This window comes from Euleptes europaea, chromosome 7 (genome assembly GCF_029931775.1).
Source record: "Euleptes europaea isolate rEulEur1 chromosome 7, rEulEur1.hap1, whole genome shotgun sequence".
NCBI lineage: Eukaryota > Metazoa > Chordata > Lepidosauria > Squamata > Sphaerodactylidae > Euleptes > Euleptes europaea.
Window position 1 is genome coordinate 74,342,470 of NC_079318.1, and position 17,986 is coordinate 74,360,455.

General features: G+C 46.6%; 2 protein-coding genes across 2 annotated transcripts in view; one reads left to right on the plus strand and one right to left on the minus strand.

The window, feature by feature from the left end:
- MSRA (methionine sulfoxide reductase A) overlaps positions 1-17,986 on the minus strand; it is a 504,699-nt gene that overhangs the window by 408,262 nt on the left and 78,451 nt on the right. The gene's annotated exons all lie outside the window — the stretch shown is intronic.
- The window catches only part of KIF13B (kinesin family member 13B), a 158,118-nt gene that overhangs the window by 103,007 nt on the left and 37,125 nt on the right, over positions 1-17,986 (plus strand). Inside the window, exons 25-31 of the mRNA XM_056853957.1 lie at positions 1,634-1,780; positions 3,077-3,106; positions 3,850-3,949; positions 5,654-5,780; positions 9,010-9,065; positions 10,135-10,259; positions 11,787-11,963. Coding sequence (XP_056709935.1) covers positions 1,634-1,780; positions 3,077-3,106; positions 3,850-3,949; positions 5,654-5,780; positions 9,010-9,065; positions 10,135-10,259; positions 11,787-11,963 — 762 coding nt within the window. The remainder of the gene's footprint in view (positions 1-1,633; positions 1,781-3,076; positions 3,107-3,849; positions 3,950-5,653; positions 5,781-9,009; positions 9,066-10,134; positions 10,260-11,786; positions 11,964-17,986) is intronic.

Here is a 17,986-nt window from a genome sequence, read left to right on the forward strand (position 1 = left end):
TCATCCTTACTGAGGCAGTAAGCCTGTGTCAGGGTCAAATCGTTTTGGATCAGGTGCTTGTGATTGTATGCATTCCTGTACAAAAGAAAGTCCCTTCATGTAGAAAACTAATATGTCAAAAGAGAAATGTTCTGTCACAGCCATTCTCCAATATACATTCATTTTCTGTGTGCAGGTGATTGCTTTGTATGCAGGAATATTCAATTGTGAGCCCCTTCCTGCAGCTTAATGTAGTACAACCCATATAGAGGCTTACCCCTTCACTCACAACTAGGCCTGACAATCCCATTAATGTTCAGCTGGTGGTCACAAAGTGCACAGTAATCATGTGTCGATAAATCAACAGTTGTGCATGCATGTCTAAACCAGACCAGTCTGGTCATAAATTCTTATGACCAGGCAGCACCAGGATAAGTGTGGATTTGATGTTAATCTTAATGTTGTTGCCTGAGAGCCAGCGTGGTGTAGTGGTTAAGAACAGTGGTTTGGAGTGGTGGAGTCTGATCTGGAGAACTGGGTTTGATTTCCCTCTCCACGTGAGTAGTGGAGGCTAATCTGGTGAACTGGATTGGTTTCCCCACTCCTGCACATGGAGCCAGCTGGGTGACCTTGGGCTAGTTACAATCTCTCAGCCCCACCTACCTCACAGGTTGTCTGTTGGGGGAAGGGAAGGTGGTTGTAAGCCAGTTTGATTCTTCCTTAAGTGGTAGAGAAAGCTGGCATATAAAAACCAACTCTTCTTCTGAATCAAGAGGACTAGTGTAATGCTAGCTGGTGATAAGGTTCTAAGCAGGACTTAATTTGATGTTCCGTATGCATATAGAAACCTATGTGAGAAGACAGAAGCTGGATCATAGTCTTCATAGGGGGGCATCAGCATCTTAAATAGAACCCCAAACACAGTGGGACTCAGCAGAATAGTTACATGGGTGCTACAGTAAGCTCTTCTCTTGAAGTTTAATGTCTGATCTATTGACTGGAACCATCTAGTGAAGAACAAAGGTGTTATATTGTCAGCTCAGGCAGATAGGGAGAGAACCTGTCTCAGGAGACTGTGGAAGTCTCTGGACCTGTCTTTTGTGATAAAGGAGGCTAGTGTGAGGAAGAGATTGTAGCTGCCTCAAAGCCCCAATTTCTGAGAGAAAACTAGCAAAAGATTTGTGTTTTCCCAGAGAAACTCACAATGACGCTGTGAGAATCCTGAGGTTGAGGGAAGGCTGGTATTCACCTCAAGGATACAAACTTGGCTGCTAAGTGCTCTCCACTCTCCTAAATTATCAACTGTATCCTTACAAATGAGTGTCCCCAGCAGTACTGTGTTATGTTTGTAAATAGTTTCTATCCTCTTTTCTGGACCCCCTTATTCCCCTATCCCTGAGAGTAAATAAAAGTTACTGTTCTTTTTTCCTGTTTCCCTTAGGGGTGCTGAGTTTATTTTATTCAGAAGCCGATTGGGTGAAGTCTGTAAGGTGGAGATTGCATAGGTCGAGCTTTACGTCACTCTACCTCTGTTTAGACGTCATATTTAAGACTCTGACCTTCACGGCTGCCTGTAAAGCTTTTGCCAGCAGAGGTCTCCCTCGTCCCAGTCTTTTCCCTACCAAAGAAGTTTTTCACCTTCTGTTCCTTGCAGGGACAGTCACGCCGAATTCAAGTGGAAGTGAAATCTGTGCAAGAATCTGGAACGTTACCTCTCATGGAAGAATCCATACTATCTGTAGGAGTGGGTTGCGTTCAGATAAGAAACATCAAGTCACCAAAAAGCCATGAGAATTGTCCGGTAAAAGAGTCCTGTAACCATTAAGAGTCACATGTACAAAAAACAGCCCTAAACTGTACAGCTGCCTTGAGAAAAGTATTGTAGGGAGCCAGGGATAGATGTAGAGTCATTTTCTTGATGTGAGCACTGGCAGTAACAACTTTATAACGTTTGAAGTTGTGCTTGTGTTTGTGATGCTTGCCCAGGTACTGAGAAGGTAGAGGTCCTGTTTGCCCAAGCCAGTGTAGTGTAGAGACCAGAGTGTTGGACTTGGCTCTGGTAGACCCAGATTCAAATGTGAGTTCCTGTGAAGCCTACTGGGTTCCTTGAGGCAATCATTCTCTCTCAGGCTATTGTTGTGAGATAAGATGGGGAAAACCATGAACAACACTCGGGCTCCTGGGAGAAAAAATAATCAAATTTAATAAATCAAAATCTAATAAATAATCAACACAGTGCCATAATATTGTTTTGTCACCTACCCATCCCTACGTGCAGGACACTGGGATGGAATTGAATAGTTAATAGATAATTTCTGTGGCTGCCAGATAATGATAGAATTTTTAGTTATCTGATTAATCAAAGAAAATCTGCTTTTTGATTGATTTATATTAAATAGTTGGAAGGAGGTCCTTTGGATGCAGTGATCAACTGGCAAAATGCATTCATGGTCACAGATCTTTCCTGCATTTCTGGTCACAGATCTTTCCTGCATTTCTATCCCCCCAGCAGTCCTTTTGCAAGATGGCGAAAGTTTTTTATGCCTGGGTTGGCTGCGAGACCCACATGGATTAACAGCTCTCTGGGTTGAGAGCTTGCAGTGGGGAAGGGAGAGGAAGCAAAATCACCTTTTCTGTTTCTTCCATGAGAGAGGCAAGGGCAATTTTGCCCCTTTCCTGACCCACACAGCTGCTAGTCTGTGCAGGTTCTGGGAATAAAATTTCCTGGGGGTTGAAAGGACTGCTGCAGGGAGGGGAATGCGGGAGAGATCTGTCATCCTTGTGCTTGCAGATCATTCAACACAGTGGGATTCAACCCTGGATTCATCCTAGTGGGATTTACTTTTGTAAACATGGAAAGAATCAGGCTGTTGAGCTTCATTTGTCTAATCTCCTGATCTAACATCTACCAGTCTAGTTTCGGTTGGCTTTTTCTGAAGCATAGTGGCCAACTGGTTGCCCTGTTTGTTGGCCCTTGAGGACAACAGCATGTCCACCAAAGAATAAGAAAGTGCAGAACCAGATGTGTTCTGTTAGCGGCTGGACTAGGAGGTGGGAGACTGCCAACTTATTTGAGTGTGCTTGATTTTTTGCCTAGGAGGAAGATGACGACATGGACAGTTATCAGGTAAATACGACGCCTTTGTTTTCTCTTTTCAGATGTATTTGTAGATCACTTGTTCCGAATTTTCCTGTGCTAGAGAATCAACCCATGGCATGTGGCAGAGCACATGCAATCCGTACAGAAGCTCCCTAGTTTAGAGCCTGCCACCCCCTACTGAAGAATCTCAAGCAGCCGATACTGAAGAAGACCTTTGTGTGTTTGAGACCCAGAAGAGCCACTCCCAGTCAGAGTAGATAGTGGTGAGCCATGTAGACAGGAGGGCTGTTCCGGATATTCACCATAATGCTGATGAGTAGATGTCATAGAGTCAAGGATTATCCACGCCCACGGTGCAGGCACCATAAAATATGCTCTGCCTTTCTGTAGAAACACTCTGAGAAGCTTGCTTTTCACTTGAAGAAAGCAGTCTTCTACCTCTATATCATTACAGGATTTTAAAATTCGTGAGCCGAAATGTAAGCGTTCCCAAGATATGTATTTCTATCTTGTGTGGAAGATGGTTAAAATTTAGGCTGGCTGTTATAAGAAGCAAGCAACCAGTTGTGTCTGATTGCCCACATCTTAATTAAGACAAATTGCCTTATGCATAGCATCATGCATAGCATAGATCATTGCTTATCAGTGGCTGCTTCCTTATTTCACACCCGTGCCTTGGGATTTCCCTGTGTATGCAGGCTTGGAAGTTCTCGTTTCCATTTTTGCTTAGAAACCACTACTTAGTAGAAACGTCTCTAAATTCTTCACAGGACAGAGACCTGGAGAGGCTGCGTCGGAAGTGGTTGAACGCACTTACCAAGCGCCAGGAATACTTGGATCAGCAACTGCAGAAACTTGTTGGGAAACCTGGTAGGCAAAAATGTTGTCAGAATCTAAAGCAGCCTTTGGGTGGTGGTGGTTGTTTTTTTGCTGTGCTTGTCACCCAAGTTGTTGAGATGCTGCTAAATCACAAGAGAGTCCAAATGAGGGCTACGGGGATGCTAAGGAGCTTTGGTTGCAAAAAGTATCGGAGAGGTTAAATTTATGGGCTAAGTTCAGCCTAGGTCAAACATTTCAAACTGGAGAAGCCTGGGGTGTCTTAAAAACTTCTCTGAGGTACCACAATGAGAAGATCAGCAATTGTGGCCAAATTTCCTCTGCTGACAGCTTGCCCACCAGTACTGATCTTTCCCAGCAGTACACTGCCATAGGAGAATGTAGGATGTGTTCTGTTAGGGCATACACTAAGTTCATGCAAGATGATGGTGATGTCAAACAGAGTTGGGCAGTGTTTCATATGAATCTAGTGGCATAGTGGCTAAGAGTGGTATACTCTAATCTGGAGAACCGGATTCAATTCACCACTCCGCTGTATGCTCCAAGGTCATCACTGGGTGAACCTGGGCTAGTCACAGTTCTCTCAGAACTCTCTCTGCCTGTTGTGGGGCAGAGGAGAGGAAGGCGATTGTAACCTGCTTTGAGACTCCTTACAGTAGAGAAAAGCAGGGTATAAAAACCAACTCATCTTCTTCAGCCAGCGTGGTGAAGTGGTTAAGAGCAGTGGACTCTAATCTGGAGAACCAGGTTTGTTTCCCCACTCATCCACATAAAGCCTGTTGGGTGACCTTGGGTCAGTCACAGTCAGTTCTATCTGAACTCTCTCAGCTCCACCAACCTTCACAAGGTGTCTGTTGTGGGGAGAGGAAGGGAAGGCGATTGTAAGCCAGTTTGAGACTCTTTAAAGGTAGAGAAAATCGGGGTATAAAAACCAACTCTCCTCCTCCTCTTCTCCCTCCTAGTACAATCTCCCAACCCCAGAATCTTCAGCTGTGTTCAGGGGTTCCTTGGCAGACAATTAGAGGTGGAAAGATTTCTTTGATGATAGAAAGTGGTCTAACCAAATGAGGTTAAGGATTATCAAGGGAAGGGGGAAAGATGTTTTGATCCTCTGAAAACAGGAGGGGGCTATTGGTTATAGATTTACTGGTGTATCTGTGGCTGTTAGGCCTGATCACTGAATGGAAGTCTCCATGTATATTTTTGAAGCAATATACTTTTGGGGACCAGTGCTGTGGAATGCCATTACCCTCATGCCCATTATTGTGAGCTTTCCTAAAGGCATCTGGCTGACCACCTAGAGACAAGTGTGCTGGCAGAAATGGGCTGATTCAGAGCCATCGTTTCTTTATATACATATGCATTGACTCAAGTAAAATGTTAGAGTGGATTGAATTGTAACTTTGTGCTGAGAGCTGAAATTTCTCTGATACTTCTTCACAGAGCTTCAGTTCCCAGGATTCCTTCCTTGGGAGCCCTGGTTAAATGTGAAGCGCAGGCATGTCCTACGGAAAACTTTCTAACCTTGGTACTACAGCATTAGAACAGGCTTCCTAGACAAGCTCTGGGATCTCTTTCCCCAAGACATTTTATTAAGCACAGGTTTGAACAAGCAATTTGGTGCTTCTAAGCAGTGAATATCCTACCCCCAAAGCAAGGAGATTGAGCTTGCCCAGCCCACTGTTTTGGAAACGCCCATGAAAGCTAAAACTCTGCCCAACCATCGCCCTCTTCCAGACAAAACAGAAGATGACACCGACCGAGAGGCCCAGCTGTTAGAGATGAGGTTGACCCTTACAGAAGAAAGGAACGCTGTGATGGTGCCTTCTGCTGGCAGTGGGATCCCTGGAGCACCTGCAGAGTGGTAGGCCCTCTAAAGCAGCTGTGACATGGAGCCAAATGATAACCGTGGTTACTCGTTTAGCAGTTTGGGAAGGTGATAAGCGAGTGGAAGCGGCCCCGTGCCATGACCTTCTGACAGTAACATTCTGGCTACCACTCTGGAAGCTGGCAGAAGCTGGGGTTTACCTGCTGGCAACAGCTGGGGAGGGGCTGTGGCTAAGTGGTAGAGCATCTGCTTGGCATGCAGAAGGTCCCAGGTTCAACCCCCAGCATCTCCAGTTAAAGGGACTAGGCAAGTAGGTGATGTGAAAGACCTCTGTCTGAGATTCTGGAGAGCCGCTGCCGGTCTGAGTAGATAGTACTGACTTTGATGGACCAAGGGTCTGGTTCTGTATAAGGCAGCTTCATGTGTTCATGTGATTTGGGCCCAGAGGGTGGGGATATGGGTCTTCTGATTTCTCAACCAAGCTATGTGTGGCTACCAAACACGTTTGCAGGGCACTAGGGCAGACAATGTTATTCCTATCCATCATGTTATGTCCTTTAAAGAATAAAAGGAATAATTTGGTAGGTGCTGAGGACGAGGTGGGTGGGAACCACAGCAGTGGTCTTAGCAAAGCAAGGGGGTTATCTTTTTGAAGAGACTGTCCTTCCCCAGCACCCAACAATGTCTGCTGACTTTTATTAGAGAAGCAATAACAGAAGCTGAATAAGTGAGGCAACTATTTTCCTTTTTTGGAGGCTACAGTATGCAGATTTCTCTCTCGAGACCGTTGTCCAACCAAAGGCCTTAATTATCACCAGAGAGTGTGTGATGGGGGTGGGGGGTGGAAGAAGAGCTGGGGAGGAAAAACTGAATATATTTGAATCATTTCCTTGGGCTCAATATAACGAATACACTGAAACACTCTTGACTTAAAGCTGCAGAATTATTAACCAAAGCTTAATTATGATCTTCTGTAGAAACTGAATCAATATTTATTGCTGCTGCACTTTAGCTGAGTTAAAAGAAAAATGTTAATGTTAATTGCCCAGTTCATTCACTTAAAAGGCCGCTCTGCACTAGTGAAACTGCATCCATGAGAACATTGCATTTCAGTTTTTCTGGGTTTCATTCCCCAAGTTCTCTCCAGTCAGCAGATATGCCCTGCAATCTTTCATTCAGAATGTTGATAATAAAATCAAACCCAGCCTGAGATCATCGGGTTACAGGCGCCAACAAGACAGAAAGCAGCGAGCAATTAAATGTGAGAGGCAGCGTGGAGTTCTGGTTAGGAGAGTGAGCCTGGATTCAGGCCTCACCCCGGCCATGAACTTACCTAAGGGTGACCCTTTGGCAAGCCACTTTTTCTCAGCCTGAACGGGACCCCACCACCCTCATTCAAAATGCAGAAAGGCGCATAATGAATTGCATTGTCTTTATTTCACTGTGTGAGGTAAGGAATTGTTACAGAATTCACATTCCTGGGAATCTTAGCTTTTGTTTATAGTGTGTGTGTGGGGGAAGGAACACAAGGTTCTAGTCCTTAAATCTGTGAAGGAGACCTGCAAGTGGACAGTGCCAGGTGTCTAGCTAGAAGCAGGGGTAGCTGGGTGATTGCGAGCTATTTTTGTTCTGGTTGTAGAATATCAAGTATATACAGCTCTATTTGTATTATAGAGAGGATAAATAAGGGTGGATGTATTCCTACATTCCATATATTCCACCCAGGGATGCTCCAGTTCCTTTTAGAGGGGCGCTGGCTCAGTGGTAGAGCATCTGCTTGGCATGCAGAAGGTCCCAGGTTCAGTCCCCAGCATCTCCAGTTAAAGGGACTAGGCAAGTATGTGATATGAAAGACCTCTGCCTGAGACCCTGGAGAGCCGCTGCCAGTCTGAGTAGACAATACTGACTTTGATGGACCAGGGGTCTGATTCAGTATAAGGCAGGTTCATGCATTCATTGTGGAGATGAATGCCAGGGTGGGCCACAATAGGGCGAAAGAAAGCTTCGCCCAATCAGTGTCATGTGACAGTTTCTTAGGCGTATACCTAAGAAGTCTTATATGTATACCTAAAGCAGTATTGTGTGAAGTGGTCTTTAGATCAGTGGTCTTTCCTGTAGTGCCCATGGGTTCTTGCAGACTGCAAAGCTGGCTTTACTGACATTGCAGCTTGTTGGGCCTTCACAAGATTTCGTATCTTCGCTGCCTCTTTTATGCCTCTCACTCTGCTAATTTGGGAACAATTACTAAATCGACCCATAAAGGCTGATGAGGAAGGCTACTGCTCTTGAAGTCTTCAGGCTATGCCTATGTTCTGATTCCTCTCTTTCTTGTTGTTCCTGTTTACCGCTTTCACCTAGTTATGAGAACCAGGATGCCATAGTGCTTAGCGTGTTGGACTAGAATCTGGGAGACCCAGGTTCGAATCTCCACTCTGCCATAGAAGCTTGCAGGGTGACCTTGGGCCGGTCCCACACTCTCAGCCTAACCTCCCTCATAGAATAGTGAGGATAAAATGCAGGAGAGGAGAAGGATGTAAGCTGCAGGGTACAAATGAAGTAAATACATTAAATGCAGGGTACAAATGCAGTAAATACATTAAATGAAAATTATGTGTAGTACAGCGGTGAAGAGACTGAGCTGTAAAGCAGAAACTCCTTGATTTGAACCTATCTTTTGCTGTTAGATGACCCCAGCTTTGTCTCAGCTTCCCCCATCTGCAATAAGGGAACAGTAATCCTGACCTCCTTTACACAGTTGCAAAATTATAGCATCATGCATGTGATGCGCTCTGACCATTTTAAAAAGCAATGTATGGATGCCAAGTATCATCATTAGCTGCAGCAGAGGTGTTTGGTACTTTTGCCCCCTTCAGATATGTATTTCCAAACCATCTGCACCTAAAACTTGCAACCCGTCACTTGCAATATGAATGCAGTTAGGGGAAGGGTGGATTTGCATTTAACCATATAATACAGGCCGAGGTAGGTAGGAAAAATTAATATTTCAGAAGCCAGTTCTCTAGAGTACCAATAATGCACTTGAGTTGAGAACCTGCTTTAAAAATACTGACAGCTTTTGTCGTCTGTGTTTACAAGAGTAAATTACGATAAAGTCACATTTACCAAGGTTATCATTGCCTTGACCTACAATTGCATGGGTACAGAATGTAATATGCAGCAGTCTTGTTTCACAGGGGACATGTCTTGCATTAAATCTCCCTCAATTGATATGCCATCCTTGCTCGTGTCTCTTATTTCCTTTTAGGACACCTGTGCCTGGCATGGAGACACACATTCCAGTCATTTTTCTTGATTTAAATGGTAAGTTGCTGGGCAAAGAGATAAAAAGTAACAGTTAAGGAATGTGAACAAACTCAGCAGGAGTTTTTTAAAAATTACACTGAGCTGCAAGGGGTGGGTTAAAAGCAATCCTGCAAATAATTAACGGGGCGGGGGGTTTTTTAATGACCATTTGCTTTCATGTCCCTCCCCAGCTAGGGCAGTTGCATATTGCCCTCAGTTTGAGGCTTTGAGGCCAGAAAAAAGCATTGCATACACAGTGCTGCCCTGGAATCACAGTGCTGTGGAAGGTACAGGTGTGGCTATTGACTGTCTTCTTCCTTCCCCCTTCTGGCCTAAATGGAAAGTGCCATGAAGTCACCACCGTATTGTTTTCAAGGCAATAGATAAAGAGAAGTGGTGTGCCTGTCTCTCCTAGCAACCCTGGACATCCTTAATGGTCTCCTTCCAAAGTACGAACCAGAGCCGACCCTGTTTAGCTTCCGAAATCTGAGAGATCAGGCTAGCCTGGGCCATCCAGATTAGGGCCTTCTAGCCTAATCTGGTGTGGTGTAGTGGTTAAGTGCGGTGGACTCTGATCTAGAGAATTGGGTTTGATTCCCCACTCCTCCACATGAGCGGCGGAGGCTAATCTGGTGAACTGGATTTGTTTCCCCACTCCTCCACCTAAAGCCAGCTTGGGTGACCTTGGGCTAGTCACACTCTCTCAGCCCCACCTACCTCAAAGGGTGTCCGTTGTGGGGAGGGGAAGGGAAGGTGATTGTAAGCCAGTTTGATTCTCCTTTAAGTGGTAGAGAAAGTCGGCGTATAAAAACCAATTCTTCTTCTTAATAGCTCTTGAAAGTACGCATGAAAATGCACAGTATGAACGAAAATGCACAGTATGTCATCTCTCTCTTCTGACTGTGGAAATGGGCACATGCATCTCTCTGGAGAACAGGCTTGACAATTGGCCATGGTGCAAGTTCCATTTTTCCTTTGTCCGTGGTGCAGAGTCATAATTTGGCAGATATTCAGCCCAGGTCTTGCATGTTCACTGAGCTGCAGAAACTGCCCTTTTGCTGGATCTCAATCTCTGCCTTTCCTCTAGCGGATGACTTTAGCTCTCAGGATAACCTTGATGAGCCTGAAGCTGGTGGCTGGGATGCCACCCTGGTTGGTGAAGATGAAGACGAGTTCTTTGAACTTCAGATTGTAAAGCACCACGACACTGAGGTAAGGTAGACAGAGCATAGGAGGTCTTGAGCATATGAAGCGGCCTTATACAAGGAGTCCATCTAGCCCAGTTTTGCTTGCTCCAACTAGCAGTGCTTCTTCAAGGACTGAAGGTCTTTCTCAGTTACTCCTACTTGAGATGCGAGGAATGGAACCCTCCTGGATTGGGGCCACTCTTGGGTTGAGTCAAGGCTGTCCTTCCATTGGTAGTAATGCAGCAGCATTGCCAAAAGCCCTGCGACAGAAGTGGTACTTTTCTGCCTAGAAGATGCTGTCTCATGTTCTCAGTCATTCACCATTTTCCAGCAGCTAGCCAAGGCAAATCTATTGCTGTCCCTGTGAAGTCTGAAGGGACAGGAGCTACTTAGCTAGCACTTGTCGGTGGTTCAGAGGCTGTTTGCCTTCCCAACGTTTCTCAGGTCCCAAGTTCAAGAGCCACCACAGCCTGAATATTGACCAAATGTTGCTATTAGGAAATCACATAAACTATGCATGTCATTAGTGCTTTATGTACTGGCAGTCTGCTACATTTAGTTAATTAGACAGCCAGTGCGTTGTAGTGGTTCAAGTGTTGGACTAAAGGCTAGAGTTCAATCTCCACTCATCATGTAGCTGACTGGGTGTGCTTGGGCTGTCTCTCTCTCTCTTTCTCTCTCTCTCCCTCCCTCTCTCTGCCCCCCTTAACTTGCATCATGAGGCTGTCCTGAAGATAGAGCGGAGCAGGAAAGGGGGATGTATTTTGCCAAGGGGACCTTTTGAGGAAATGAGTACTGAGAGCTGGTACGATGTAGTGGTTACAGTGTCAGACTCAGCTCTGGAAGGCCCCAAGCTTGAATCCCCATTCTGCCACAGAAGCTTGTTGGGAGACCTTGGGCCGGTCACCCGCAGTCAGCCTCAAAGGGCTGTTGTGAGGATATAATGGAGGAGAGGAAAACTGTGTAAACTGCTTTGGGCCCTCATTGGGAAGAAAGGTGGGATAGAAATGAAATAAATAAATTGTGGTAGATAGGTACACATGAAGCTGCCTTATACTGAATCAGATCCTTGGTCCATCAAAGTCAGTTTTGTCTACTCAGACCGGCAGCGGCTCTCCAGGGTCTCAGGCAGAGGTCTTTCACAATACCTACTTGCCTGATCCCTTTAACTGGAGGTGCTTGGGATTGAACCCAGGACCTTCTGCATGCCAAGCAGATGCTCTACCACTCAGCCACAGCCCCTCCCCTAAAAGTAGAATTCTAAAGGTAGTATTATTTTAATATATTTTTAGCTACTAAATAGTTCTTAAAACCGTTTACAGTTTAAAAATGGGGCAAACTACTAAAACAGTAAGTAACAGATGAAGCATAATTAAAACATTAGCATAAATTTGCAAATAGGAGTAGGGTCTCAAAGGGTAAAAAGTTACAGCAACAGTAAATTACAGTGCAAGAAAGGAAGAAACCAACATTTGCCATTAAAGCTAACCACGTTTGAAGCATCGGTAACTCTGCTTGTCACGGACTTCCCCTATGTGTATTTGTGTTGCAGGTGAAATCTGAAGCTTCTTGGGACTCCACAGTTCATAACTGCCCCCAGCTCAGCAGAGGAACAGCAGCAGAGCAAAGGGTTTTCCTGATAGTGCGAGTGACGGTGCAGCTCAGCCACCCCGCAGAGATGCAGATCGTCCTTCGTAAGCGAATATGTGTCAATGTCTACGGCAAGCAGGTACGTCTCCTAATGTCTCTGCCCCTTTGTCAGAACCCCTTTGTTTGTTCAGGCCAAGTCCAGCATTCTGTTCCCTGCAGCAAACGATCAGATACCCGTGGGCAGCCCACACATGGGCCGGGAGGGTGCTTCCTCTGTTCTTTGCACCTGCTGTTCAGATACATAACTGTCTCCGTTCATATGGAGATTCCATTTTCCTGTAGCTAATACATCCTCCATGAGTTTGTCCAATCTGATTTTAAAATGCCAGCTAAGCTAAGGGCTACTGTCACATACTGTGGCAGCGAATTCTGTAACTGAGCTTTGGATAGGACAGGAGTGTGAAAGTAAACTTTAAAGGTAAAGGTAGTCCCCTGTGCAAGCACCAGGTCATTACTGACCCATGAGGTGACATCATATCACAACGTTTACTAGGCAGACTATGTTTACGGGGTGGTTTGCCATTGCCTTTCCCAGTCATCTACACTTTACCCCCAGCAATCTGGTTACTTATTTTACCAATCTCAGAAGGATGGAAGGCTGAGTCAGCCTTGAGGCAGCTACCTGAAACCGACTTCTGTCGAGATTGAACTCAGGTCGTGAGCAGAGCTTGGACTGCAGTATTGCAGCTTACCACTCTGTGCCACGGGGCTCAGATGTTAAATATGTATCTGCCTGCTATTTGAGATTTTGTGACTGAATGTCTATTTAGGGCAGTGGTCTTCAACCTTTCCAGCCATGAAACCCACTGAGCTGCAAGCAACTGATAGGAAGTCATATGACATCAGTGTCATATGATAGGCAGAGGGGGTGCCAGAGTTTCAAGGCCATCAGTGTCCAGGGCAGGATAAAGGGTAGCAGACCAAAAGAGCCAGGGACAGGAAGCACAAACCAAGCACCAGGAGGTGTTCCATAGTGAAGAACAAGACGAGTCAGAGCCATGCAAGCATCCTTTCTCACCGCTAAGTGGATTTCGCCGTGCCATCCTGCTGCTCCTCTTAGTATGCATGCAAAGGGAGGCACAGCATGCTTTCTATGCATGTGCTCTAGCACCTCCTTCTAAAAGGTAGTAAAAAAGATAGCTCTGTGGGGACTCGCTGCCCTCCTGTGGGTCCCAACCCAAGGTTGAAGACCACTGATTTAGAGGATCACATCTAAGAAGCCTGTGGCTCTGAGTCCAGTCTGAAGACCTGGGTGAAGTTCAGATGTTCCTACAGAACTTCTGCATCTGCAAAGAATTCCCTGTTCGCTTTCATGGTCTGGGCGAGTCCGGGGACGCTATAGAATGCACTCACATTTCTACACCTAAAATGAATGGAAAGTCATTGGTGATTGGTCCCGGTTTGGGCCTCATGGCTTCCCAACGCATCACAGACCAACAAAAATTACATTTTTAACATGGCAGGGGCTGAAGAGATTGGGGTGAAGTTCATCATTCCATTAACAGTGAATGGCTACCTTGAAAGGAAATGTTTCTGTTTGGTTTAGCTTCTCCACTTGAGAAACACCTAGGTAAACTTGTGTTGGCTTTTGCTTCCTCTCTTTCCCTCTTGCTGTAAACTCCTGCTACAAGTGCTGTTTCTGGAGATTTGGGAATGAGGGGATACCATCCTTCTGTACCCCCTCCCCAGATTGTTGAATGACTTTTAGAGCTCCCAGTTGGGAGCCTCCCCAGTGACCCCACCCATCTGCCTTTACTGATTTACTTCCTTTTCTTTGGCTCTTCTTTGCTCCTGATTCCGTGGCCGTCGCTAGAACCCCTGCAGAAAGACTCCAGGAGGGTAGTAATCAATTACTGCTGCAGCATCTTGAAGGGGGGGACTTTTTATTTCTCTGCATGGCTTCAGTGTACGGAGGATCATTCGTATTGTCAGCGCCTTTTGCCTCCATAATAGATATTTGATCCCCAGGTGATTTTTTATGGGCAGCCTTTGATAGGTTTCCTGGGCCTTTTCTGCATGCTAGCAAAATTTTGCTTTGGCAAATCTACCTTGTCAATGGATTGTCCCATCTTTCGCTATCCAGCCTATTCAGTATTGTCTGAGTGACATTTGTGGCAGTTCCCTTTTATGTTGCTTTGATGGGGTTTGTAGACTGGGTTTTGCTTTGAGGGGTTGGCATGGCACAGCTCATTCAGTTGACTGTAAGATAGCCAGGGACAGGTAAAAAAAATGGAGGTTGAGGGTAGAGTGAATTCATGGGGTTGCAGCCTGACATTGCTTGTTGTGTAAACAAGTGTGGCTCTGGACGTAATGGTAATGCGAAGTGAACCTTGAGCACAACCTTGGTTGGGAAAGGTGAGGTACAAGTCAAATAAAGAAAGAAATAAAACTCCATATGTCTGCTTTGTGCAAAACATATCTTCTGTGTCAGCTGTCCCTTCCCCCCATAGAATCTTCCGCGTAAACTAAGGTTTCTAGGGAAAGCTCCACTCCAACCCTTCCCCCCCCAGCTTCTGAAGTCAATAAAGTAGCTAAGAGTAGGGGTACACCTTGGCCTTGGTGCTTTCTTTGTGGGGTGTGCTCCTTAGTTCAGCTGGTGCACATTTGTCTTGTGCGGTCTCTTTTGCCTTTAGGAGAGCAGTAAAGGTTCTTTAGAACACAAAGGGGGAGGGACCTGGGTGTGTTTTATTGGAGTGAAAAACAGCCACAAGTGTCGTTTGTGCTGTCTTTTATGGTGGTTTTGTGATCTCAGTATAATTTTAAGCTGCGTTTTGTCAGCCTCCATTCTAGGATTGTAAGGCAGGATGTAAATTTCGCAGCTAAATTAAGTGAAAGCTTCTGCTGCAGGGAGAGATGGAGCAATGCTTCTAATGAGGGAGATGGCTCCTGCCCCCTGAGAACATCTTTGCCAAGTGCCTCACGCCACTTGCTCCCTTTGTATCGTCACAGTATCCAAAGACCATTTTGACTGGGGAGTCAGTTTGCTTGACCTTAGATGATTAAAAGGACCCCTAGAATACACTTACATTGATGATTTGCAGACACCTGTGGCCAGCGTCTAATTTTTTTGGGAGGACCACTTTTAAAACAGATGGAGGTGTCCAACACCAAACCTCCACAAGCCCCTTCTTCTCACAATGGCCTTTGAGCAGGTCCTGATCCTACGGCAAGAGTTCAGGAGCTTTCCTCTTGGCCAGATTACCCATTTGGGATCAGAGATTGGATCCTTTTGTTTATTTTAATGGTAAAAAGCCACTCTCTGGGGTGAGTCTGGTTTGGACGGGAGGGTGATGGAGCTGTTAGCTCCTGTATGAGCAACATGCAGGTTCCATACAAGAATCTCTCCTTTTTCCACTACCATGGTTAATAGTAACTCAGGAGGCCAATATCTATTTAAAAATGTAATAGGGAAGGGATGATAACCCCTTCCTCCATGACATTATCCCTATCCAAATCAACCCCACCCCAACGGTTACTTTCTAAAGTTATATGCTAGGCAATCCAATCATGAATTTCCCAACTCTTTCCCCATTGCTCCCTGAACGTGGCCCTGTTCAGACTGGCAAAAAAGAGAATGAGATGCTCTATCGAAGCTGACAGTTCAGAATAGGCTGTTCCCTCCGAAGAAACCAGGAGATAACTCTTGTTGGTCTCTAAGTTGCCCCTGGACTCGATTCTAAACGTTCTGCCGAAGGCCTACCCTCTGAAGCTCCCTTCAGGAGAAAATTGTAAACAAAAACCAGAAATAAAAGACAGGAGAAGCCGTCTTCTAGCAAGCGAAGCTGTGGGTCCATCTAGCCCAGTTCTGTCACCATTGACCAGCAGGCAGCAGCTCTGCAGGGTCTCAGACAGAGGCCTTTCCTAGGTCTGGTGCTGGAGGATGCTTTATTGGTGATGCCAGGTGTTGAGCCAGGGGGCTTCTGCTTGCTTTTATCCCTCAGTTGTGTTTGCCACCCCACCCTGTTCTATAGATGTTCTCTGCTGGCTCAGTTTGTTATAAGCCATCAGCCCAAGTCTTCCACGTCTGCCTTTTTTTTTTTTTTTTTACTTAAAACCTGCTCAGCTTGTAGGGCTTTTTAGCTATTCTCCACCACAGATATTTAACCCAAATGTATATTTCAAGACCATATCAATAACCTTGCAGGGCAGCCGGTCTTTTTACAGCATTTCAGAATGACTCATCTCTGCATTAATTCAGGAGTCGGATTTTTAACCTCAGCCGAGGCACCCTGTCAGCATAAACAATGGCTCTGCCCCTCTTAAATCATTCTTGGTAATGATCTTTGCAGCCGAGGATTTAAAGACTAGACTTGTCTGTGATTCAGAGCACAAGTAGCCCACGTGCAAAGCAGAGAAGGAAAAAGGGTAGTCGCGCTGGTTAAGAAGCAACTTTGCCAGGCTTTCTGCTATGATGCAGACGCAAAGCTTGTGATTGGGTCAGACATTTACCGTATTTTTCGCTCTATAAGACGCACCTGACCATAAGACGCACCTAGTTTTTAAAGGAGGAAAAAGAAGAAAAAAAAATATTTTTTTAAAGACCCGCTGCGTCTTTAAGAAAATATATTTCTCTTCTTTTTCCTCCTTTTTCCTTCTCTTTCCCCATTGCCCCCCTTCCCGGGACTCCCGGGAAGGGGGGCGGTGTGGTTTAAACTGCTCTGCGCTGCCTGCCCAGGCAGCGCAGAGCAGTTTAACGTCCGCACACACACACACACCGCTTCCCGACCAACAGCTGAGAGGTTATTATGGCCAGGGCTGGGTGGAGGGATTACTGCACTCCACTTCCAGTTTCCTAGTCCTGCTCTGTGGAGCGTGCGCACAGCAGGGCTAGGAGGAAGGCTCCAGCCTCCCTTTCCAGGCTGTAAGCCTGATTGGGACCAGTCAGGCTTGCAGCGTGGAAAGGGAGGGTGAAGCCTTCAAAGCCCCACTGTGTGCACGCGCTGAGAGATCAGAGCGTGCACACAGCGGGGCTTGGGGGAAGGTTCCAGCCTCCCTTTCCAGGCTGCAAGCCTGACTGGTCCCAATCCGGCTTGCAGCCTGGAAAGGGAGGCTGAAGCCTTCAAAGCCCCACTGTGTGCATGCTCTGAGAGATCAGAGCTTGCGCACAGCAGGGCTTGGGGGAAGACTCCAGCCTCCCTTTCCAGACTGCAAGCCGGATTGGGACCAGTCAGGCTTGCAGCCTGGAAAGGGAGGCTGAAGCCTTCAAAGCCCCACTGTGTGCACGCGCTGAGAGATCAGAGCGTGCGCACAGCGGGGCTTGGGGGAAGGCTCCAGTCTCCCTTTCCACGCTGCAAGCCGGATTGGGACCAGTCAGGCTTGCAGCCTGGAAAGGGAGGCTGAAGCCTTCAAAGCCCCACTGTGTGCACGCGCTGAGAGATCAGAGCGTGCGCACAGCGGGGCTTGGGGGAAGGCTCCAGCCTCCCTTTCCAGGCTGCAAGCCCGATCAGGACCAGTCACGCAAGCCCGATCAGGAGGGGCGGTGGGTCTTTAAACTGCTCCTCCGCACACACACCCCGCTTCCCGGTCCCGAGGCTCAGCTGAGCCTCGGACCAGGAAGCGGGGGAGGTTAAACTGCTCTGCGCTGCTTGGGCAGGCAGCACAGAGCAGTTTAAAGACACCCCCCCCCCGCGCTTCCCGTTCCGAGGATCCGCCCAGCAGCTGAGCCTCGGGACCGGGAAGCGGGGGGGGGGGGAGGTTAAACTTCTCTGCCCTGTGCTGGGTGGCTGGGAGGGGCCTTTCAGCTGCAGCTGGCGTCGTCCCAGCCGGCTCCCGGGGCGGCCAGCGCTGCATTCGCACCATAAGACGCACTGACATTTCCCCTCACTTTTGAGGAGGAAAAAAGTGCGTCTTATAGTGCGAAAAATACGGTACTTCCTGCACAGTGGGCAAAACAGATCCATGCACATCCCCCCCGCCCGGTGGTATGATGTAGGGCCTCCTGAAGCATGCTCAGTGTTGTGGATCCTTCCGCCTTTGTTTGGGCTTGGAATCATTATGGAAATATCCTTTTCTGCAATATCACTTGTGTGCAATTGTAACATCTCACACTATCGAATCTCTAAAGGGCAGCTTTGGTTTTGTGAAATATGCAGGTCATTGAAA